Source organism: Pristiophorus japonicus, chromosome 12 (assembly GCF_044704955.1).
Source record: "Pristiophorus japonicus isolate sPriJap1 chromosome 12, sPriJap1.hap1, whole genome shotgun sequence".
Classification (NCBI taxonomy): Eukaryota; Metazoa; Chordata; class Chondrichthyes; family Pristiophoridae; genus Pristiophorus; species Pristiophorus japonicus.
In genome coordinates, this window is record NC_091988.1 from 124055001 (window position 1) to 124080674 (window position 25674).

At 48.2% G+C, this 25674-nt stretch overlaps 1 protein-coding gene across 1 annotated transcript in view; it reads left to right on the forward strand.

The window, feature by feature from the left end:
- Positions 1-25674, forward strand: part of LOC139276989 (uncharacterized) — a 55194-nt gene that overhangs the window by 25480 nt on the left and 4040 nt on the right. The window contains exon 4 of the mRNA XM_070894988.1: positions 10408-10479. Coding sequence (XP_070751089.1) covers positions 10408-10479 — 72 coding nt within the window. The remainder of the gene's footprint in view (positions 1-10407; positions 10480-25674) is intronic.

The window sequence follows — 25674 nt, forward strand, 5'->3', positions numbered from 1 at the left end:
CCCCCAACCCATTCAGTGAAACTGCCTTACACCGTCACCCCCCCTCCCCCCACCCCCAACCCATTCAGTGAAACTGCCTTACACCGTCACCCCCCCTCCCCCCACCCCCAACCCATTCAGTGAAACTGTCTTACCCCCCCCCCCTCCACCCCTACCCCCCCCCCGAACCCATTCAGTGAAACTGCCTTACCCCGTCACCCCCCCTCCACCCTCCCTCCCCCCCCCCCCCCCCCGCCAGCCCATTCAGCTCCTCAAGCCTGTTCTGCCATTCAGTCACATCATGGCTGATTTGTCACCTCCATTTTCCTGCCTTTACCCATTATTATATATTAATTTCAGTCTTAAAACATCGAATTGTCGCCCAAAGGCGACCAAATAATCCCCAGGAGGCCATGGTGGCTCTCTACCAACCTACCCTCTATATGTCATTATGTTTGCTACCAGGAACTCGTCAAAATCCTTTTTGAATACACTTAATTTGTTGCCAACAACGCAGCTGGAAATTAGCCAGACCTCCTAGGTGCCACATGTTGGGGTTTGTGGCAACTTCAGGCTTAACATAGGAAAAGGTTCTCTCCAGAGCTACGGATTTATGGTTAGCTGAGCCTCTGCTATCCATTCAAAGCAAGATTGGCAGACTGGCGCATAGTGATACTGGTATAGATTGACAGTGTGTGGAAAACTGAGCATGCATTCGAAGGTTGGAAACTGATGGTTTACTCCTGACTTTGCTAGTTAATGAGTGGCACCATCTTCAGATTTTTGTCTTAGATATTGCTGCTTCAGTGTCATAAGCCACTCCCATAAATAGACCTCACGCACTCTACCATCTGGAGTGCACCCTTTTCTGCCCAATTTTTGGTTAAACGAGACCCAGGACCGTCAATAAAAAAACATTAGCTATCTATGTAGGGTTTGTTTATTGGGCTTGAAAAGTCATGAATCAACCTAGACTTTAATATGAATTTCTAATTTTATTCTCATTTAGACACGAATTTTATAGATCAGAACATAGGAACAAGAGGCCATTATGACCCTCAAGCTTGTTCTGCCATTCAGTAAGATCATGGCTGATCTGTATCTTAACTCCATTCATCTGCCTTTGCTCCATATCCTTTTATTGCCTCGGCTAGCAAAAATCTATCCATCTCACAATTAACATTATTCATTGAGCTAGCATCTACTGCTTTTTGTGGGAAAGAGTTCCACACTTTTTTTTATTTGTTCCTGGGATGTGGGCCTCACTGGCAAGGCCGGCATTTATTGCCCATCCCTAATTGCCCCTTGAGAAGGTGGTGGTGAGCCGCCTTCTTGAACCGCTGCAGTCCTTATGGTGAAGGTGCTCCCACAGTGCTGTTAGGGAGGGAATTCCAGGATTGTGACCCAGCGACGATATATTTCCAGGTCATGATGGTGTGTAACTTGGAGGGGAACTTGGAAGTGGTGATGTTCCATGCGCCTGCTGCCCTTGTCCTTCTAGGTGGTAGAGGTCGCGGGTTTGGGAGGTGTTATCAAAGAAGCCTTGGCGAGTTGCTGCAGTGCATCTTGTAGATGGTACACACTGCAGCCACAGTGCGCCGGTGGTGGAGGGAGTGAATGCTTAAACATAGAAACATAGAAAATAGATGCAGGAGGAGGCCATTCGGCCCTTCGAGCCTGCACCACCATTCAATAAGATCATGGCTGATCATTCACCTCAATACCCCTTTCCTGCTTTCTGTCCATACCCCTCGATCCCTTTAGCCGTAAGGGCCATATCTAACTCCCTCTCGAATATATCCAATGAACTGGCATCAACAACTCTCTGCGGTAGGGAATTCCACAGGTTAACAACTTTGAGTGAAGAAGTTTCTCCTTATCTCAGTCCTAAATGGCTTATCCCTTATCCTTAGACTACGTCCCCTGGTTCTGGACTTCCCCAACGTCGGGAACATTCTTCCTGCATCTAACCTGTCCAGTCCCGTCAGAATTTTATATGTTTCTATGAGATCCCCTCTCATCCTTCTAAACTCCAGTGAATACAGGCCCAGTCAATCCAGCCTCTCCTCATATGTCAGTCCTGCCATCCCAGGAACCAGTCTGGTGAACCTTCGCTGCACTCCCTCAATAGCAAGAATGACCTTCCTCAGATTAGGAGACCAAAACTGAACACACTATTCCAGGTGAGGCCTCACCAAGGCCCTGTGCAACTGCAGTAAGACTTCCCTGCTCCTATACTCAAATCCCCTAGCTATGAAGGCCAACATATTATGTGCCTTCTTCACCGCCTGCTGTACCTGCATGCCAACTTTCAATGACTGATGTACCATGACACCCATGTCTCGTTGCACCTCCCCTTTTCCTAATCTGCTGCCATTCAGATAATCTGCCTTCGTGTTTTTGCCCCAAAAGTGGATAACCTCACATTTATCCACATTATACTGCATCTGCCATGCATTTGCCCACTCACCTAACCTGTGCAAGTCACCCTGAAGCCTCTTAGTGTCCTCCTCACAGCTCACACCACCACCTAGCTTAGTGTCATCTGCAAACTTGGAGATATTACATTCAATTCCTTCATCTAAATCATTAATGTATATTGTAAATAGCTGGGGTCCCAGCACTGAGCCCTGCGGCACCCCACTAGTCACTGCCTGCCATTCTGAAAAGGACCCGTTTATCCCGAAGGTGGTGGATGGGCTGCCAATCAAGCGGGCTGCTTTGTCCTGGATGGTGTTGAGCTTCTTGAGTGTTGTTGGAGCTGCACTCATCCAGGCAAGTGAACAGTATTCCATCACATTCCTGACTTGTTCCTTGTAGATGGTGGAAAGGCTTTGGGGAGTCAGGAGGTGAGACACTTGCCGCAGAATACCCAGCCTCTGACCTGCTCTTGTTGCCACACTATTTATGTGGCTGGTCCAGTTAAGTTTCTGGTCAATGGTGATCCCCAGGATGTTGATGGTGGGGGATTTGGCGATGGTAATGCTGTTGAATATCAAGGGGCGGTGGTTAGACTCGCATATTGGAGATAGTCATTGTCATTGCCTGGCACTTATCAGCCCAAGCCTGAATGTTGTCCAGGTCTTGTAGCATGCAGGCATGGACTGCTTCATTATCTGAAGAGTTGCGAATGGAACTGAACACTGCAATCAAACGAACATCCCCACTTCTCACCTTATGATGGAGGAAAGGTCATTGATGAAGCAGCTGAAGATGGTTGGGCCCAGGCCACTACCCTGAGAAACTCCTGCAGCGATGTCCTGGGGCTGTAATGATTGACCTCCAACAACCACAACCATCTTCCTTTGTGCTAGGTATGACTCCAGCCAGTGGAGAGTTTTCCCCCTGATTCACATTGACTTCAGTTTTACTATGGCTCCTTGATGCCACACTCGGTCAAATGCTGCCTTGATGTCGAGGGCAGTCACTCTCATCGCACCTCTGGAATTCAGCTCTTTTGTCCATGTTTGGACTAAGGCTGTAATGAGTTCTGGAGCCGAGTGGTCCTGGCGGAACCCAAACTGAGCATCGGTGAACAGGTTATTGGTGAGTAAGTGCCGCTTGATAGCACTGTCGACAACACCTTCCATCACTTTGTTGATGATGGAGAGTAGACTGATGGGGCAGTAATTGGGCGGATTGGATTTGTCCTGCTTTTTGTGGACAGGACATACCTGGGCAGTTTTCCACATTGTGGGATAGATGCCAGTGTTGTAGCTGTACCGGATTAGCTTGGCTAGAGGCGCGGCTAGTTCTGGAACACAAGTCTTCAGCACGACAGCCGGGATGTTGTCAAGGCCCATAGCCTTTGCTGTATCAAGTGTGCTCAGCCGATATCACGTAGAGTGAATCGAATTGGCTGAAGACTGGCTTCTGTGATGGTTGGGACCACAGGAGGAGGCCGATATGGATCATCCACTCGACATTTCTGACATGAAGATGGTTGTAAATGTTTCAGCCTTGTCTTTTGTCTTTTGAGGATGGGGATATTCATGGATCCTCCTCCTCCCGTTAGTTGTTTAATGGTCCACCACCATTCACGACTGGATGTGGCAGGATTAGAGAGCTTTGATCTGATCCGTTGATTGTGGGATTGCTTAGCTCTGTCTATAGCACGCTGCTTCCGTTGTTTAGCATACATGTAGTCCTGTGTTGCAGCTTGCCCCAGGTTGGCACCTCATTTTTAGGTATGTCTGATGCTACTCCTGGCATGCTCTTCTGCACTCCTCATTGAACCAGGGTTGGTCCCCGGGCTTGATGGTAATGGTAGAGTGAGGGATATGCCGGGCCATGAGGTTACAGATTGTGGTGGAATACAATGCTGCTGCTGCTGATGGCCCACAGCGTCTCATGGATGCCCAGTTCTGAGCTGCTAGATCTGTTCTGAATCTATCCCATTTAACACTGTGGTAGTGTCACACAACACGATGGAGGGTGTCCTCAGTGTGAAGACAGGTCTTCGTCTCCACAAGGACTGTGCGGTGGTCACTGCTACCAATGCTCTCATGGAAAGATGCATCTGCGACAGGTAGATTGGTGAGGACGAAGTCAGGTAGGTTTTTCCCTCGTGTTGGTTCTCTACGTGCCGTAGGCCCAGTCTGGCAGCTATATCCTTCAGGACTCAGCCAGCTCGGTCAGTAGTGGTCCTACCGAGACACTCTTGGTGATGGACATCATCACCCTTTGCATGAATGGCCTGGCTCTAATTTTAAGGTTTTGTCGCCTTTTCCTGGACTCTCCCACCAGCGGAAGAAGTTTCTCTCTATCTAACCTATCAATTCCTTTCAAAATCCTTACTACCTCAATCAAATAATCCCTTAGCCTTCTATGAATGCAAGCCTAGTTTCTGTAGTCTCTCCTGATAATCTAACCCTTGGAGCCCGGGTAACATTCTGGTGAATCTGCACTGTGCTCCTCCCAAGGCCAGTATATCCTTCCTCAGATGTGGTGCCCAGAACTGTACTCGGTGCTCCAGGTGTGGGCTAACCAGGGCTTTATATTCTAGCCCTCTAGTTATAAAGCCGAATGTTCCATCAGCCTTTTTGATGAATTTATGTACCTGATTAGTAGATTTTAGTGATCTGTGTACATGGATATCTAAATCTCTTTTAGCTTTTCACTATTTAAAAAATACTTAATCTTATCGTTTTTTTGGTCCAAAATGGATGACCTCACACTTGCCTCCACTGAAATCTATCTGTCACAGTTTTCCCCACTCACTTAATCTATCGATGTCGCTTTTATAATTCTATGTTTCTTTCTACACTACTTACTATACCTCCAATATTGATTTCATCAGCAAACTTGGATATACGGCTCTCTATTGTGTCATCTATGTCATTATGCACAAGATAAAAGTTCACAGGGTTGGGGGTAATATATTAGCATGGATAGAGGATTGGCTAACTAACAGAAACCAGAGAGTCGGGATAAATGGTTCATTCTCTGGTTGGCAATCAGTAACTAGTGGGGTGCCGCAGGGATCAGTGCTGGGACCCCAACTATTTACAATCTATATTAATGACTTGGATGAAGGGACCGAGTGTAACGTAGCCAAGTTTGCTGACGATACAAAGATGGGAGGAAAAGCAATGTGTGAGGAGGACACAAAAAACCTGCAAAAGGACATAGACAGGCTAAGTGAGTGGGCAAAATTTTGGCAGATGGAGTATAATGTTGGAAAGTGTGATTGTGCACTTTGGCAGAAAAAAATCAAAGAGCAAGTTGTTATTTAAATGGAGAAAAATTGCGAAGTGCTGCTGTACAGCGGGACCTAGGGGTACTTGTGCATGAAACATAAAAGGTTAGTATGCAGGTACAGCAAGTGATCAGGAAGGCAATGGAACCTTGGCCTTTATTGCAAAGGGGATAAAGTATAAAAGCAGGGAAGTCTTGCTACAGTTATACAGGGTATTGGTGAGGCCACACCTGGAATACTGCGTGCAGTTTTGGTTTCCATATTTACGAAAGAATATACTTGCTTTGGAGGCAGTTCAGAGAAGGTTCACTAGGTTGATTCCGGAGATGAGGGGGTTGACTTATGAGGAAAGGTTGAGTAGGTTGGGCCTATACTCATTGGAATTCAGAAGATTGAGAGGTGATCTTATCGAAATGTATAAGATTATGAGGGGGCTTGACAAGGTGGATGCAGAGAGGATGTTTGCACTGATGGGGGAGACTAGAACTAGGGGGCATAATCTTAGAATAAGGGGCCGCCCATTTAAAACTGAGATGAGGAATTTCTTCTCTCAGAGGGTTGTAAATCTGTGGAATTCGCTGCCTCAGAGAGCTGTGGAAGCTGGGACATTGAATAAATTTAAGACAGAGATAGACAGTTTCTTAAACGAAAAGGGGATGAGGGGTTATGGGGAGCAGGCAGGGAAGTAGAGCTGAGTCCATGATTGGATCAGCCATGATCGTATTAAATGGCGGAGCAGGGTCGTATGGCCAACTCCTCCTATTTCTTATGTTCTTATTAATAAATATAGTGAATAGTTGAGGCCATAGCACAGATCCTTGTGGACACCACTCGTTACTTCTTTCCAATTCAAGATACCCATTATCCCTACTGTCTGTCTTCAACTGCCTAACCGATCTCCTAAGCAGGTCGATTATTTGCCTCTAATGAGCTTTTATTTTAGCAACAGTATCTTATGTGGAACCTTATCGAATGCTTGCTGCAGTTCATGTAAACTACATCCATAGACATTGCCCTGTCTACTACTTTAGTTACTTCCTCAAAACATTCAATGAGGTTCTTTAGACATGACCTACCCATTACAAATCCATGTTGGCTCTCTCTAATCAGATCAAATTTTCTACCTGCTCAGACACTTTGTTCTTAATTATAGATTCCAATAACCCCACAACAGCTGTTAGACTAACAGGTCTAATAATTTCCGGCTTTGTCTCTCACATTTATTAAAAATTGGCATTGCTTGCGTACTCCCTTTTCCGGGGAATACAACGTAGAGAAGCTACCATTACATGCTGTCTCAAGGCAGCTCTTGTGTACACAGGCCCATGATGGCTTTCGATCTTGGTCAAGTTAGCAATTATGGCCTTAGAGATGGAGAGACAGTACAGGCAGTGAGAGAGAGATAGAGAGACAGTACAGGCAGTGAGAAAGAAAGAGGAAGACGGAGAGACATTACAGGCAATGAGCGCGAGAGAGACGGAGACAGTACAGGCAGTGACAGAGAAAAAGATGGAGATACAATATAGGCAGTGAGAGAGAGGGAGACAGAGAGACAGTACAGGCAGTGAGAGAGAGATGGAGAGACAGAAAAGGCAGTGAGAGAGAGAGATGGAGAGACAGTACAGGCAGTGAGAGAGAGAGAGATGGGGAGACAGTACAGGCAGTGAGAGAGAGATGGAGAGACAGTACAGGCAGTGAGAGAGAGGGAGAGAGAGATGGAGAGACAGTACAGGCAGTGAGAGAGAGAGAGAGATGGAGAGACAGAATAGGCAGTGAGAGAGAGAGAGATGGAGAGACAGTACAGTTAGTGAGAGAGATGGAGAGACAGTACAGGTAGTGAGAGAGATGGAGAGACAGTATAGGCAGTGAGAGAGAGATGGAGAGACAGTACAGGCAGTGAGAAAGAAAGAGGAAGACGGAGAGACATTACAGGCAATGAGCGCGAGAGAGACGGAGACAGTACAGGCAGTGAGAGAGAAAAAGATGGAGATACAATATAGGCAGTGAGAGAGAGGGAGAGAGAGATGGAGAGACAGTACAGGCAGTGAGAGAGAGAGAGAGATGGAGAGACAGTACAGGCAGAGAGAGAGAGAGATGGAGAGACAGTACAGGCAGTGAGAGAGAGAGATGGAGAGACAGTACAGGTAGTGAGAGAGATGGAGAGACAGTATAGGCAGTGAGAGAGAGAGAGATGATGAGACAGTACAGGCAGTGAGAGAGAGAGATGGAGAGACAGTACAGGCAGTGAGAGAGTGATGGAGAGACAGTACAGGCAGTGAGAGAGAGCGAGGGAGACTGAGAGATAGTACAGGCAGTGAGAGAGAGAGAGAGAGAGAGAGAGATGGAGAGACAGTACAGGCAGTGAGAAAGAGAAAGAGGGAGATGGAGAGGCAGTACAGGCAGTGAGAGAGAGAGATGGAGAGACAGTACAGGCAGTAAGAGAGAGAGAGATGGAGAGGCAGTGAGAGAGAGAGATGGAGAGACAGTACAGGCAGTGAGAGAGAGAGATGGAGAGACAGCACAGGCAGTAAGAGAGAGAGAGAGATGGAGAGGCAGTGAGAGAGAGAGATGGAGAGACAGTACAGGCAGTGAGACAGAGATGGAGAGACAGTACAGGCAGTGTGAGAGAGAGAGAGAGAGATGGAGAGACAGTACAGAGAGAGAGAGAGATGGAGAGACAGTACAGGCAGTGAGAGAGAGAGAGATGGAGAGACAGTACAGGCAGTGAGAGAGAAAAAGATGGAGATACAATATAGGCAGTGAGAGAGAGGGAGAGAGAGATGGAGAGACAGTACAGGCAGTGAGAGAGAGAGAGAGATGGAGAGACAGTACAGGCAGAGAGAGAGAGAGATGGAGAGACAGTACAGGCAGTGAGAGAGAGAGATGGAGAGACAGTACAGGTAGTGAGAGAGATGGAGAGACAGTATAGGCAGTGAGAGAGAGAGAGATGATGAGACAGTACAGGCAGTGAGAGAGAGAGATGGAGAGACAGTACAGGCAGTGAGAGAGTGATGGAGAGACAGTACAGGCAGTGAGAGAGAGCGAGGGAGACTGAGAGATAGTACAGGCAGTGAGAGAGAGAGAGAGAGAGAGAGAGAGAGAGATGGAGAGACAGTACAGGCAGTGAGAAAGAGAAAGAGGGAGATGGAGAGGCAGTACAGGCAGTGAGAGAGAGAGATGGAGAGACAGTACAGGCAGTAAGAGAGAGAGAGATGGAGAGGCAGTGAGAGAGAGAGATGGAGAGACAGTACAGGCAGTGAGAGAGAGAGATGGAGAGACAGCACAGGCAGTAAGAGAGAGAGAGAGATGGAGAGGCAGTGAGAGAGAGAGATGGAGAGACAGTACAGGCAGTGAGACAGAGATGGAGAGACAGTACAGGCAGTGTGAGAGAGAGAGAGAGAGATGGAGAGACAGTACAGAGAGAGAGAGAGATGGAGAGACAGTACAGGCAGTGAGAGAGAGAGAGATGGAGAGACAGTACAGGCAGTGAAAGAGAGAGATGAAGAGACAGTACAGGCAGTGAGAGAGAGAGATGGAGAGACAGTACAGGCAGTGAGAGAGATGGAGAGACAGTACAGGCAGTGAGAGAGATGGAGAGACAGTACAGGCAGAGAGAGCGAGATGGAGAGACAGTACAGGCAGTGAGAGAGAGAGAGAGATGGAGAGACAGTACAGGCAGAGAGCGCGAGATGGAGAGACAGTACAGGCAGAGAGATGGAGAAACAGTACAGGCAGAGCGAGAGAGATGGAGAGACAATAGAAGCCGAGACAGCGAGATGGAGAGACAGTACAGGCAGTGACAGAGAGAAAAAGATGGAGATACAATATAGGCAGTGAGAAAGAGGGAGACAGAGAGACAGTACAGGCAGTGAGTGAGAGAGAGAGATGGAGAGACAGAAAAGACAGTGAGAGAGAGAGATGGAGAGACAGTACAGGTAGTGAGAGAGAGAGATGGAGAGACAGTACAGGCAGTGAGAGAGAGAGAGAGATGGGGAGATAGTACAGGCAGTGAGAGAGAGAGAGATGGAGAGACAGTACAGGCAGTGAGAGAGAGGGAGAGAGAGATGGAGAGACAGTACAGGCAGTGAGAGAGAGAGAGAGATGGAGAGACAGTACAGGCAATGAGAGAGAGAGAGAGAGAGATGGAGAGACAGTACAGGTAGTGAGAGAGATGGAGAGACAGTATAGGCAGTGAGAGAGAGAGAGATGAAGAGACAGTACAGGCAGTGAGAGAGAGAGATGGAGAGACAGTACAAGCAGTGAGAGAGAGAGAGGGAGATGGAGAGATAGTACAGGCAGTGAGAGAGAGAGAGAGAGATGGAGAGACAGTACAGGCAGTGAGAGAGAGATGGAGAGACAGTACAGGCAGAGAGAGTGAGATGGAGAGACAATACAGGCAGTGAGAGAGCGCGAGATGGAGAGACAGTACAGGCAGAGAGATGGAGAGACAGTACAGGCAGAGCGAGAGAGATGGAGAGACAATAGAAGCCGAGACAGCGAGATGGAGAGACAGTACAGGCAGTGTGAGAGAGAGAGAGAGATGGAGAGACAGTACAGGCAGTGAGCGAGAGAGAGATGGAGAGACAGTACAGGCAGAGAGATGGAGAGACAGTACAGGCAGAGAGAGAGAGAGATGGAGAGACAGTACAGTCAGTGAGAGAGATGTAGGTGAAGAGCATCAGTCCTGTAGAATTGTTCTGGTCCTAACTCCAGTTCCTCTTTCACTGCAGGTGTCACACAGAGAGTGTGCGAACAAACTAAAGAATCTGTCTTTGGTTCACAAGGACAGGAATTCAAAGAAGGTAAGGTGTTTCTATCACTTCTCACAACGTTACTACAGCTGTGCCATCAGAACATTATCACAGTGTCGGACAATTAGTAACCCAAGATCTGGCTCGAACTAACTCCAAACCAACTCATTGCACCTACCCACTGTTTGACACCCCTTCCCAATTGTGGTGTCCTTACACCTTACAATAGAATCACACGAGGCATGTACTGCAGACAAGGTCACTACGTGACCTGAACCTTTATTCCCAGGACCAAGAAGTGATGACCCTGCGTGGGACCTCCCTTTGTAGAACTGGATGACCAGGTGAGGAGTGTCTCCCACAAATTCACCCCCTGTGGTCAAGGTGTGCATTTCTCAGGTGTATGCAGTATACAGTGTTGATACATAAAGGTTACAGTTATGTGAAGTTAACAAACATGACATCACCTCCCCCCCAACGTCTTTGGGTCGTGGAGCGCCGCAGTTTGGGCTCTGGTTGTTGAGCCTTGGCATGCATCTCTGTCGCCTGTGGTGATTCCGGCTCGTCCGGGCTGGCCGCAGGGACGGTGCATGCTGTTGAATGTCCTTGTTGCTTGTCCACTGGCAGTGGTGTGGGTGACATCTCGTGGTCTTACTCAGGTTCCAAAGTGTCCATGCTGAACCTTTTTTTTTTACTTGGTCCAGGTGTTTGCGGCATATCTGTCCATTGTTAAGTCTGACCCCTATTCCCCTCTTTGCCTATTACAGTGCCCTCAAGCCACTTGGGTCCCTAAGCGTGATTGAGAACGAATACTGGATCATCAATTTCTATGCATCTCCCCACTGAGTTGCGATCATGGCACTCGACTTGGGACTGGCGCTTGCCCTCAACAATGTCTGACAAGGCTGGATGAATGAGGGACAGCCGCATTTTAAGCATGTGTTTCATGAGTAGTTCCGCGGGCGGGACTCCCGTGAGTGAATGCGGGCGGGACCTATAGGTCAGCAGGAGGCGCGATAGGCAGTACTGAAGGGAGGGTCCTTGAATCCGGAGCATGCCCTGTTTTATGATTTGAACCACACGTTCCGCCTGGCCATTGAAAGCCGGCTTGAACGGTGCTGCCCTGACGTGTTTGATGCCATTGCCCGACATAAACTCCTGGAATTCATAGCTAGTGAAACACGGGCCATTGTCGCTAACCAGGATGTCCGGCAAGCCATGGATCGCAAAGACCGTGCGCAGACTCTCCACAGTGGTGGATGTCGTACATGAATTCAATATGATGCATTCGATCCATTTCGAGTATGCATCGACAACGATCAAGAACATTTTTTCCATGAACGGGCCCGCGTCGTCTACGTGAATGCGTGACCGTGGCTTGGTGGGCCAGGGCCACGGGCTGAGTGGGGCCACCCTAGGGGCATTTCCCAGCTAAGCACATGTCGTGCACCTGCAAATGCAGTGTTCCAGGTCTGAGTCAATTTCCGGCCACCATACATGTGACTGGGCAATGGCCTTCATTAGCATGATGCCTGGGTGCTCGCTGTGGAGTTCCCTGATGAATGCTTTCCTTCCTTTCTGGGGCATGACTACCCGGCTGCCCCATAGCAGGCAGTCGGTTGAATGGAGAGCTCATCCATCCGTCTGTGAAACGGTCTGACCTCCTCGGGGCACGCTCCGTGTGCGGGCGCCCAATCCCCAGTCAGGACACATTTCTTTATCAGTGATGGGAGAAGATCTCTGCTGGTCCAGATTTTGATCTGGCGGGCTGTGATGGGAGAGCCTGCGGTGTCGAAAGCCTCAACGGCCATGACCATTTCCGCGCTTTGCTCCGACGCCCCCTCTGTGGTTGCCAGTGGGAGCCTGCTGAGCGCGTCAGCGCAGTTTTCGGTGCCTGGCCGGTGTCGTATGGTGTAGTCATACGCAGCCAGTGTGAGGGCCCACCGCTGTATGTGAGCTGATGCATTGGCATTGACAGTCTTGCTGTCGGACAACAGGGATGTTAACGGCTTGAGGTCCGTTTCCAATTCGAACCTTCCGCCGAAGAGGTACTGGTGCATCTTTTTCACCCCGTATACACATGCGAGTGCTTCCTTTTCAACCATTCCATATCCCCGCTCTGCCTGGGAGAGCGACCTGGAGACATAAGCCACAGATTGAAGTCGGCCCTCATCATTACTCTGCTACAACACACACCCAACCCCATAGAATGATGCATCACATGTTAAAACCAGTTTCTTACCGGGGCTGTACAAGGTCAACAGCTTGTTAGAACAAAGCAGGTTCCGCGCCCGATTGAAAGCCCTTTCTTGACAGTCCCCCCAAAACCATTCGCAGCCCTTACGTAGGAGCACGTGTAGCGGCTCAAATAATGTGCTTAAGTTCAGCAGAAAGTTCCCAAAGTAGTTCAAGAGTCCCAGGAATGACCGCAACTCCGATGTGTTGCCGGGCCTGGGCGCACGACGGATCGCCTCCGTTTTGGATTCGGTAGGCCGGATCCCGTCTGCGGCAACCCTCCTGCACAAAAACTCGACCTCTGTGGCCAAAAACACACACTTGGACTTCTTAGACGCAGACCTACCCGGTCCAATCGGCGTAGCATCTCCTCCAGGTTGTGGAGGTGTTCCTCGGTGTCACGACCAGTGATTAGGATGTCATCTTGGAATATGATTGTGCCATGAACGATTTAAGCAAACTTTCCATGTTCCTCTGGAAGATAGCGGCCGCTGAACGAATGCCAAACGGACACCTGTTGTAAACAAATAGCCCTTGTGTGTAGTGATGGTGGTCAGAAGCTTGGCTTCTTCAGCCAGTTCCTGAGTCACGTAGGCTGAAGTGAGGTCCAACTTGGTGAACAGCTTGCCGCCTGCCAGCGTGGCAAAAAGGTCCTCCTCCCTTGGAAGCGGGTATTGGTCCTGTAGTGACACTCGGTTGATGGTGGCTTTGTAGTCGCCACAAATTCTGACCGAGCCATCAGCTTTAAGGACAGGAACGATGAGGCTTGCCCACTGAACTCAACAGGCGAAATTATGCCCTCTCTTAGCAGCCTGTCCAATTCACTCTCAATTTTCTCACACATCACCTACGGCACGGCCCTGGCTTTGTGGTGCACTGGTCTGGCGTCTGGGGTGATGCGTATCACTACTTTGGTGCCCTTGAAAGTCCCGACACCTGGTTGAAAGAGTGACTCTAATTTCTGTAGGACCTGTGAGCATGAACTTCGCTCCACAGATGAAATGGCGTGCACATCCCCCCATTTCCAGTTCATCTCGGCTAGCCAGCTCCTCCCCAAGAATGCGGGACCATTTCCCGGGACAATCCAGAGTGGCAGCCGGTTCTCCGATCCGTTGTGTGTGACCACCAAGTTTGCACTGCCTAGCACTGGGATGATCTCTCTGGTGTACATCCGTAACTGCATGTCAATGTGTTCCAGTTTGGGCCTGTTAGCTTTGTGTGGCTGTAGTCTCTCAAATTGTTGGGCGCTCATAAGAGACTGGCTAGCTCCTGTGTCCAGCTCCATGCATACCGGGATGCCATTTAATAGAACTTTCATCATCATAGGTGTCGTTTTGTTATATGAACTGTGGGTATCTGCCATGTGAACCCTCTGGACTTCGGCATCCATGGCTTTGCCCCAAGCATCAATCTGCCTTGCAGACCCCTCGTCTAGTTCCTCTGCCTCGTAAACTAGCCTCGCTACGGGCTTTCTGCACATCCTGGCCAAATGTTCACTGAAATTGCAGTTCCTACAGATAAATTGCTGAAACCTGCAGGTTTTCGCTACATGTCTGTCACCGCACCTCCAGCATGAGCTGAGGTTGTTGTGAACAAAGGGACTGTTACCAGGCATTCCTCTCTGATTGTCTCTTAGATTACTCCTGAGCACTCTGTTAGTGAGTGTCAATGGTCCCATCCCGGGACGCATTGTCCCTTGTCACGGCGTGAATTGCCGATCCCCCTACCATTGTCTCTGTTGCTGGCCCACCCTAGAGTCTGTTGCTGCCTGGGCAGTGTCGAATTGTCCTTGCCTGCCTGCGGGGATCTGTGTCGCGTTTACAATGTTAACTCCCTGGTCCATCGACACGTTTGAACCAGGGCGGCGCACGTAAATTATCTTGGTCTCCTCTTCCCCTGCCATGAAGGTCTGAGCTATCAAAGCGGCCCTTTCCAAAGTCAAGTCCTTGGTCTCAATGAGCTTCCTGAAAATCCCGGCATGACCAATGCCTTCAATGAAGAAATCCTTTAACATCTTCCCCCTGCAGGCATCTGTGAACTTACACCAGCTCGCCAAACGCCGAAGGTCCGCAACGATGTTCGATACGCTTTGTCCCTCCCGACGCCGGTGTGTATAGAACCGGTGCCGGGCCATGTGTGTACTGCTCACTGGTTTGAGGTGCTCACCGATCAGTGTGCTGAGCTCCTCAAAGGACTTGTCCGCCGGCTTCTCAGGTGCGAGCAGGTCTTTCATCAGCGCATACGTCTTGGATCCACAGCTGGTCAGTAGATGCGCCCTCCGCTTGTCAGCCGCGTCCGCTCCCAGCCAGTCCTTCGTGACAAAACTCTGCTGGAGCTTCTCAACGAAATCGTTCCAGTCCTCACCGACACAGTACCGTTCCTCTGTACTACCGGTGGCCATTCTCGTGGGTCGTCGATTCCCGTTTCTCGTCACCAAATGTGGTGTCCTTGCACCTTACTATAGAATCACACGAGGCATGTACTGCAGACAAGGTCACTATGTGACCTGCACTTTTATTCCAAGGACCAAGAAGTGATGACCCTGCGTGGGACCTCCCTTTATATACCTGGATGACCAGGTGAGGAGTGTCTCCCACAAGTTCACCCCCTGTGGTCAAGGTGTGCATTTCACAGTTGGGTACAGTGTACAGTGTTGTTACATAAAGGTTACAGTTATGTGAAGGTTACAAACATGACACCAATAATACTAGGCACCAAGAACCGATCGTTCACTTCATATCCCAGCCACTCAGTCACTAGTTCACTGACTCTCAGACACTTGTCAGGGATTTGTCAGTCCCGGCAGTGTGTGTGAGAGATGGGGAGACAGTACAGACAGTTAGAGAGAGAGAGGAAGTACAGGCAGTGGGAGGGAGAGAGAGAGAGTACAAGCAGTGAGCGAGAGAGACAGTACAGGCAGTGAGAGAGAGAGAGAGCGAGACAGTACAAATAGTGAGAGAGAGAGAGAGAGAGAGATGCAGAGCTAGTCCAGGCAGTGAGAGAGAGAGACAGGGCAGTTAGTTAGAGAGAGAGAGAGAGACAGTACAGGCAGTGAGAGAGAGATGCAGTACAGGCAGTGAGAGAGACAGTACAGGCAGTCAGAGAGAGAGAGAGAGAGAGACAGTACAGACAGAGAGAGAGAGGCAGTACAGGCAGTGAGAGAGACAGTACAGGCAGTGAGAGACAGTGCAGGCAGAGAGAGAGAGACAGTACAGGCAGTGAGAGACAGTACAGGCAGAGAGAGAGAGACAGTACAGGCAGTGAGAGAGAGAGAGACAGTATAGGTAGTGAGAGACAGACAGAGAGAGAGAGAGAGAGACAGTACAGGCAGTGAGAGAGAGAGACAGTACAGGCAATGAGAGAGAGAGAGACAGTACAGGCAGTGTGAAAGAGAGAGAGAGAGACAGTACAGGCAGTGTGAAAGAGAGAGAGACAGAGACAGTACAGGCAGTGTGAAAGAGAGAGAGAGAGAGAGACAGTACAGGCAGTGAGAGAGAGAGAGACAGTACAGGTAGTGTGAGAGACAGTACAGGCAGTGAGAGAGAGCTCAAGAGACGTAAGAACATAAGAAATAAGGGCAGGTGTAGGCCATTTGGCCCCTCGAGCCTGCTCCACCATTCAATGAGATCATGGCTGATCTGATTTTGGCCTCAACTCCACTTCCCTGCCTGCTCCCCATAACCCTTTACCCCCTTATTGCTCAAAAATATGTCTGACTCAGCCTCCACATCTCTCTGGGATAGGGAATTCCAAAGATTCACGGCCTTCTGAGAAGAAATTCCTCTTCATTTGCGTTTTAAATGGGGGACCCCTTATTCTCAAACTATGCCCCTAGTTTTAGATTTCCCCACAAGGAGAAATATCCTCTCTGCATTTACCCTGTCAAGCCCCCTCAGAATCCTATACGTTTCAATTAAATCACCTCTCATTCTCATAAACTCCAATGAGTATAGACCCAAACTTCTCAACCTATCTCTATAAGACAGCCCCCTTCATCTGCGGAATCAACCTCGTGAACCTTCTCTGAACTGCCTCCAATGCAAGTATATCCTTCCTTAAATACAGAGACCAAAACTGTACGCAGTACTCCAGGTGTGGCCTCACCAATACCCTGTACAGTGTAGCAGGACTTCCCTGCTTTTAAACTCTATCCCCCTTGCAATAAAGGCCAACATTCCATTTACCTTCCTGATTACCTGCTGTACCTGCATACTAACTGTTTGTGTTTCATGTACAAGTACTCCCAGATCCCTCTGTACTTGCAGCATTTTGTAATCTCTCCCCATTTAAGTAATAATTTTCTTTTTTATTTTTCCTACCAAAGTGGATAACCTCACATTTTCCCACATTATACGCCATCTGCCAAATTTTTGCCCACTCACTTAACCTGTCTATACCCCTTTGCAGTTTCTTTGTGTCCTCTTCACAACTTGCTTTCCCACCTATCTCTATCATCAGCAAATGTGGCTACATTACACTCTTCCTTCATCCAAGTCATTAATATAAATTGTAAATAGTTGAGGCCCCAGCACTGATCCCTGTGGCACCCCACTAGTTACAGTTTGCCAACCTGAAAATGACCCATTTATCCCGACTCTCTGTTTTCTGTTAGTTAGCCAATCCTCTATCCATGCTAATATATTACCTCCAACACCGTGAGCTCTTATCTTGTGTAGTAACTTATTATGTGACACCTTATCGAATGCCTTCTGGAAATCCAAATACATGACATCCACTGGTTCCCCTTTATCCACCTCAAAGAACTCACAATTTGTCAAACATGATTTCCCTTTTATAAAAACATGCTGACTCTGCTTGACTGTATTATGATTTTCTAAATGTCCTGCTACTACTTCCTTAATAATGGATTCCAACTGGAAAATGACCCATTTATCCCGACTCTCTGTTTTCTGTTAGTTAGCCAAACTTCTATCCATTCTAATATAGTACTCCCAACCCCGTGAGCTTTTATCTTGTGCAGTAACCTCTTATGTCATAATCATAGGCAGTCCCTAGAACGAGGATGACTTGCTTCCGCACCAAAAGGGTTAAGTTCACAGATGTTCCAATGAAGGACCCGATATTCCAGTCCTGAACTCCAATTGAGGGGGTGGAAGATGCCTGTGCGTGGATTTTTCTAACGTGTAGTGACGGTTGCACATCAGCCACCACACGGGCTTGACAGAGCTAGACCTTTATCCAGTGGCAAGGGTTAACTAGGACGACTGGTGATCTGCTCTGCTGCACGGACCTAGTGCACACACATATCGCAGTGTGGGCTGGCCTGTGCTGCCCCTGGGCCCTCTGCTCTTCTGGGCCCTGGACCCTCATTCGCCGCTCCTTCTCCACGATCTCTCACCGCACCTCTGCACCAAACATTCACCGCACCTCTGCCACGATCACTCGCCGAATCTCAGCTATGATCTCTCACCGCTCCTCCGCCCCAATCATTTGCCGCACTTCTGCCTCGATTTCTCGCCGCTTCTCCGCCTCAAACATTCGCTGCACCTCCGCCACGATCTCTCGCCGCTCATCTGCCCTGACCTCTGGGCCCTGCCGATGTTCCTCCCCACACTCCAAACGGCGAGCTGGGTTTTGAACCTCTTATGTGGCACCTTATCGACTGCCTTCTGGAAATCCAAATAGACCGCATCCACTGGTTCCCCTTTATCCACCCTGCTTGTTACATCCTCAAAGAACTCCAGCAAATTTGTCAAACATGATTTCACTTTCATAAAACCATGCTGACTCTGCTTGCTTGAATCATGCTTTTCCAAATGTCCCACTACTGCTTCCTTAATAATGGACTCCAGCATTTTCCCAACGACAGATGTTAGGCTAACTGGTCTATAGTTTCCTGCTTTTTGTCCACCTCCTTTTTTAAATAGGGGCTTTACATTTGCGGTTGTCCAATCCGCTGGGACTGCCCCAGAATCCGAGGAATTTTGGTTGATTACAACCAATGCATCCACTATCTCTGCTGCCACTTCTCTTAAGACCCTAGGATGCAGGCCATCAGGTCCAGGGGACTTGTCCACCTTTAGTCCCATTAGTTTGCCAAGTACTTTTTCTCTAGTGATAGTGATTCTTTTAAGTTCCCCCCCTCTGAATAGCCCTTTGATTATCAATTATTGGGATGCTTTTAGTGTCTTCTACCGTGAAGACCGAAACAAAATATTTGTTCAAAATCTCTGCCATTTCCCTGTTTCCCATTATTAATTCCCCAGTCTCATCCTCTAAGGGACCAATGTTTACTTTAGCTACTCTCTTCCTTTTTATATACCTGTAGAAGCTCTTGCGGTCTGTTTTTATATTTCATGCTAGTTACTCTCGTAAACTATTTTCTCTTTATTATTCTTTTAGCCGTCCTTTGCTGGTTCTAAAAATTTCCCAATCCTCTGGCCTACCACTATTCTTTGCAATGTCGTAGGTTTTCAATTTGATACCATCCTTTACTTCCTTAGTTAGCCACAGATGATTCATCCTTCTCTTAGAGTCTTTCTTTCTCACTGGAATATATCTTTGCTGACACCTGTCCATGTCATAACTATGAAATATCTCCTTAAATGTTTACCACTGCTCGTCTTACCCTTTAATATATTTTCCCAGTCCACTTTAGCCAACTCTGCCTTCATACCTTTGTAATTGCCTTTATTTAAGTTCAGGACACTAGCTTTCTCACCCACAAACTGAATTTGAAATTCTAACATGCTATGATCACTCTTCCCAAGAGGATCCTTTACTATGAGATTGTTAATTAATCCAGACTCGTTACACATTACCAGATCTAAAATAGTCTACTCCCTGGTTGGTTCCACAACGTATTGTTCTAAGAAACCATCCCACATTCACTATGAATTTGTCCTCAAGGTTACCTTTGCCAATTTGATTTGTCCAATCAATATGAAGATTAAAATCACCCATGATTATTGCCATACCTTTCTTACAAGCCTCCATTATTTCTTGATTTATACTCTGCCTTCAGTGTCGCTACTGTTAGGGGCTCTGTAGACCACTTCCACCAGTGACTTCTTTCCCATATTATTTCATATCTCCACCCAAACTGATTCTTATAGTTTGAACTTCTGAGCCAATATCAATTTTCACTACTGCACTGATCTCATCCTTTATTAACAGAGCTACCGCACCTCTTTTTCTTTTCTGCCTATCCTTCCGAAATGTCAAATACCCCTGAATATTTAGTTCCCAGCCCTGGTCCCCTTGTAACCACGTCTCTGTAATGGCTATCAGATCATACCCATTTATTTCTATTTGTGCCGTCAACTCATCTATCTTTGTACGCAACATTCGTAACTTCAGATAAAGAATTTTAAATTTTGACTCTTTCACATTTTTCCCTATTCTGACCCCACTTTCTGATGCACTCATGTTTATACACTCTGTCCCTTCCTGTCACACTCTGGTTATCATTACCCCTATCGCTACCCTGCTCTATAGCCTTCTCCTTTCTCTTTGACTTTTTAAATTTCTGCTCACCTGAATACAGTGCTCTAAATGGGGTCATAGAAACATAGAAAATAGGTGCAGGAGTAGGCCATTCGGCCCTTCGAGCCTGCACCACCATTCAATATGATCATGTCTGATGCAACTTCAGTACCCCATTCCTGCTTTCTCTCCGGACCCATTGATCCCTTTAGCCATAAGGGCCAAATCTAACTCCCTTTTGAATATATCTAACAAACTAGCCTCAATAACTTTCTGTGGAAGAGAATTCCACAGGTTCACAATTCTCTGAGTGAAGAAGTTTCTCCTCAACTCGGTCCTAAATGGCTTACCCCTTATCCTTAGACTGTGACCCCTGGTTCTGGACTTCCCCAACATCGGGAACATTCTTCCTGCATCTAATCTGTCCAATCCCGTCAGAATTTTATATATTTCCAAGAGATCCCCTCTCATTCTTCTAAATGCCAGTGTATATAAGCCAAGTCAATCCAGTCGTTCTTCATATGTCAGTCCCGGGAATCAGTCTGGTGAACCTTTGCTGCACTCGCTCAATAGCAAGAATGTCCTTACTCAGATTAGGAGACCAAAACTGTACACAATATTCAAGGTGTGGCCTCACCAAAGCCCTGTACAACTGCAGTAAGACCTCCCTGCTCCTACACTCAAATCCTCTCGCTATGAAGGCCAACATGCCAATTGCCTTCTTCAGCGCCTGCTGTACCTGCATGCCAACTTTCAATGACTGATGTACCATGACACCCAGGTCTCGTTGCACCTTTCCTTTTCCTAATCTGTCACCATTCAGATAATATTCTGCCTTTCTGTTTTTGCCACCAAAGTGGATAACCTCACATTTATCTATATTATACTGCTTCTGCGATGTTTTTGCCCAATCACCTAACGTGTCCAAGTCACCCTGCAGCCTCTTGGCATCCTCCTCACAGCTCACACTGCCACCCAGCTTACTGTCATCTGCAAACTTGGAGATATTACATTCAATTCCTTTGTCTAAATCATTAATATATATTATAAATAGCTGGGATCCCATCACTGAACCTTGCGGTTCCCCACTAGTCACTGCCTGCCATTCTGAAAAGGACCCGTTTATTCCTACTCTTTGCTTCCTATCTGCCAACCAGTTCTCTATCCATGTCAATACATTACCCTTAATACCATGTGCTTTAATTTTGCACACTAATTTCTTGTGTGGGACCTTGTCAAAAGCCTTTTGAAAGTCCAAATACACCACATCCACTGGTTCCCCCTTGTCCACTCTACTAGTTACATCCTCAAAAAATTCTAGAAGATTTGTCAAGCATGATTTCCCTTTCATAAATCCATGCTGACTTGGACCGATCCTGTCACTGCTTTCCAAATGCGCTGCCATTACATCTTTAATAATTGATTCCAACATTTTCTCCACTACTGATGTCAGGCTAACCGGTCTATAATTACCTGCTCTCAATAATTTCTTTCATAGTAGGGCGTATAAGGGATAACCTGGTTTTGAGCGTCCTTTTCATTAGCAGCTCTGCGGGTGGAACCCCTGTGAGCGAGTGTGGTCGGGATCTATTGGCCAACAGGAGGCGTGATAAGCGGCTTTGTAGGGAACCCCCTTGGATTCTGAGCATCCCCTGTTTGATTATCTGCACTGCTCATTCCGCCTGGCTGTTTGAGGCCGGCTGGAACGGTGCCGTTCTGACATGATTGATTCCAATGCCTGCCATGAAGTCCTGGAATTCAGTGCTTGTGAAGTGTGGGTCATTGTCGTTGACCAAGACATCCGGTAGACCATGGGCGGCGAACATTGCCTGTAGACTTTCTACCGTGGCAGAGGATGTGCTTGAATTTAAAATGGCACACTCAATCCATTTGGAGTAGGCGTCTACTACAACCAAAAACATTTTTCCCATGAAAGGACCTGCGTAGTCCACATGGATGCGTGACCATGGCTTGGCGGGCCAGGACCAGGGGCTAATGGGGGCTTCCCTGGGTGTGTTGCCCACCTGAGCACATGTGTTGCACCTGCGAACACAAAGTTCCAGTTCTGCATCTATCCCTGGCCACCAAACGTGTGACTTGGCAATTGCCTTCATCATGACAATGCCCGGGTGCTCATTGTGAAGTTCTCTGATGAACACCTCTCTGCCCCTCTGGGGCATGACTACTTGGTTTCCCCACAGTAGGCAATCGGCCTGAATCGAGAGTTCATCCTTGCACCTATGAAACGGTTTAAATTCCTCAGGGCATGCCCCGTACGTGGCTGCCCAGTCCCCATTCAGGACACATTTCTTAACTAAAGGGTCTTTATTTGTCCAGACTTTAATCTGACGGGCTGTCACAGGTGAGCCTTTGCTTTCGAAAGCTTCAACAGCCATGACCATCTCAGCATCATGCTCAGTTGCCCCCTCAGTGGTGGCTAGTGGGAGCCTGCTGAATGCATCGGCGCAGTTTTCAGTGCCCGGTCTGTGCCGAATTGTGTAGTCATAGGCGGCTAACGTAAGTGCCCACCTCAGTATGCGGACCGATGCATTCTCATTTATGGCCTTGTTGTCGGCCAAAAGGGACGTTAGGGGTTTGTGATCTGTCTCCAGCTCAAATTTCCTGCCAAATAGGTACTGGCGCATTTTTTTTTACTGCATATACACATGCAAGCGCTTCCTTTTCTACCATCCCGTAGCCCCTTTCTGCCTGGGACAGACTTCTGGAGGCATAAGCTTACCGGCTGTAACTGACCATTGGCATTCACATGCTGCAACACATACCCGACCCCATAGGACGACGCATCACACGTTAGAACAAGTTTCTTACATGGGTCATATAACGTTAACAGTTTGTTAAAGCACACAACTTGTTATGCTCCATCAAAAGCCCTTTCCTGGCTGTCCCCCCAGACCCAATCACGACCTATGCGTAAGAGCATGTGTAGCGGCTCTAATAGCGTGCTCAATTTGGGAAGAAAGTTACCAAAATAGTTCAGGAGCCCCAGGAACGAACGCAGCTCCGTCGTGTTACGGGGTCTGGGTGCTCTCTGGATCGCTTCCGTTTTGGACGCAGTGGGTCTGATCCTGTCTGCTGCTACCCTCCTCCCCAGGAATTTTACCTCTGGAGCTAAGAAGACGCATTTCGCCTTTGTCAGTCGCAGCCCTACCCGGTCCAGTCTGCGTAGCACCTCCTCCAGGTTGTGGAGGTGTTCTTCAGTATCGCGACCCATGATGAGGATGTCGTCTTGAAATACCACCGTCCTTGGAATTGACTTGAGGAGCCTTTCCATATTTCGCTGAAAGATCGCGGCGGCCGAACGAATCCCGAACGGACATCTGTTATACTCAAACAACCCCTTGTGTGTCGTGATGGTGGTCAGCTTCTTCGACTCACTCGCCAGCTCCTGGGTCATGTAAGCTGAGATCAGGTCCAATTTTGAAAAAAGTTTGCCACCGGATAGCGTCGCAAAGAGGTCCTCCGTTCTCGGTAGCGGGTACTGGTCTTGGAGTGACACCCGATTGATGGTGGCCTTGTAATCACCACATATACTGACCGACCCATCTGCCTTGAGCACCGGCACAATCAGGCTCGCCCAGTCACTGAATTCGACTGGCGAGATGGTGCCTTCCCTCAGCAGGCGGTCCAATTCGCATTCTATCTTTTCCTGCATCATGTACGGCACCGCTCTGGCCTTGTGGTGTACTGGCCTGGCGTCCGGGTTTATGTGAATCACTACCTTGGCCCCCATGAAAGTGCCGATGCCGGGTTGAAATAATGAGTCAAATTTGTCCAGGACCTGTGAGCATGATACTCGCTCCACAGAAGAAATTGCATTGACATTGCCCCATTTCCAGTTCATGACAGCAAGCCAACTCCTCCCCAGTAATGCGGGACCCGTCCCCAGGGACAATCCAGAGTGGCAACCTGTTCTCCGAATCTTTGTGGGTCACGACTACCGTGGCGCTGCCTAGCACCAGAATGATCTCCTTTGTATATGTCCATAGCTGTGCGTCAATTGGCAATAATTTTGGCCTCCTGGCCTTGGACACCCACAACCTTTCGAACTGTTTGATACTCATCAGGAACTGGCTGGCCCCCATGTATAGCTCTGTTAGATCTCTTAATTTTCAATGAAATGCGAACTCCGGTTGTTGTTTTAACATAACTTTCTTATTTTGGCAGCAGCAACAAGCTTCTGGCTTTAAGCCAGGCTTTTGCCCTTCTGAGACCACATGGCCAAAATGGCTGTACTTATACCTGACTCAGTTTACAGAAAAGAACGCGCCTTCTTTGACCTTATTGACTCAATTGATATACTGTTAACCTTTAATTGGTTCGCTACCAAAGATCCTAAAATGTCAAGTTGATTGATGACTTAATGCAACATGCTCCCACTCACGTAACAACTATGACTTGGAAGTCTGTGAATTCTCACAGCTTGTCTGAATGCAGTCTGTTTGAATTCTCTATCAAGCTCATTTAATATTGGGATGCCATTGAGGAGCACTTTCATCATTATCGGTGGCGTCCTGGTATATGAACTGTATATGTGCTCCACATGAACTCACTGAACTTCAGCTTCCAGCGATTTCCCCCAGTATTCATTTGGCCTGAAAGGGCTTACATCGGGCCCGTCCTCCTCGTACATCAACCTGGCTGCAGGCTTCCTGCACATACGCACCAAGTGACCGCTGACGTTGCAGTTTCTGCAAGTATATTGCTGATACCTGCAAGCTCTGGCTGGGTGTTTGCCTCCACACCTCCAGCATGAGCTGGAGGCCCCGTTGTTGGAAACAAAAGGTCCATTACCAGTCGATCGTCTCTGACTGTCTCTGTAACTGTCCTTAAGCACATCATTAACAGGTGTTGATGGCCCCATTACTGGCCGCATTGTCCATTACGATGGCATGAATCGCCGTTCAGCCAGCCATTGTCTATGTTCAATTCCCCCTTTGGGTTCGACTACATGCTGGGGCATGTACGATTGCCCTTGTCTGCCTAGAGAACTGTGTGCCGCGTTAACAATGTTGACTCCCTGGTCGTTTGCCGCATTTGAGCCAAGATTTTTGTCATACATCATTCTGGTCTTTCCTCCCCCGAGATGTCTGGGCTATCAGAGCCGCCGCTTCCAAGGTCAAGTCTTTGGTCTCAATCAGTTTCCTGAAAACCCCAGCATGCCTGACGCCCTCAATAAAAAAGTCTTGCAGCATCTCCGCTCTGCATGCATCTGGGAACTTACATAGGCTCGCCAGTCGCCTGAGATCTCCCACGAAGTCAGGAACGCTTTGCCCTTCTCGCTGCCGGTGTGTGTAAAACCGGTGTCTCGCCCTGTGCATGCTGCTCGCCGGTTTAAGGTGTTCCCCGATCAACTTACTGAGCACTTCGAAAGTCTTGTCCGCCGGCTTCTCTGGCGCTAGAAGTTCCTTCACCAGGGAGTACGTTTTGGCTCCACAAACCGTCAGGAGATGAGCCCTGCGTTTGTCGGCCGCATCCTGTCCCAACCATTCCTTCGTGACAAAACTTTGCTGTAGTCTCTCAATAAAGTCGTCCCAATCATCACCA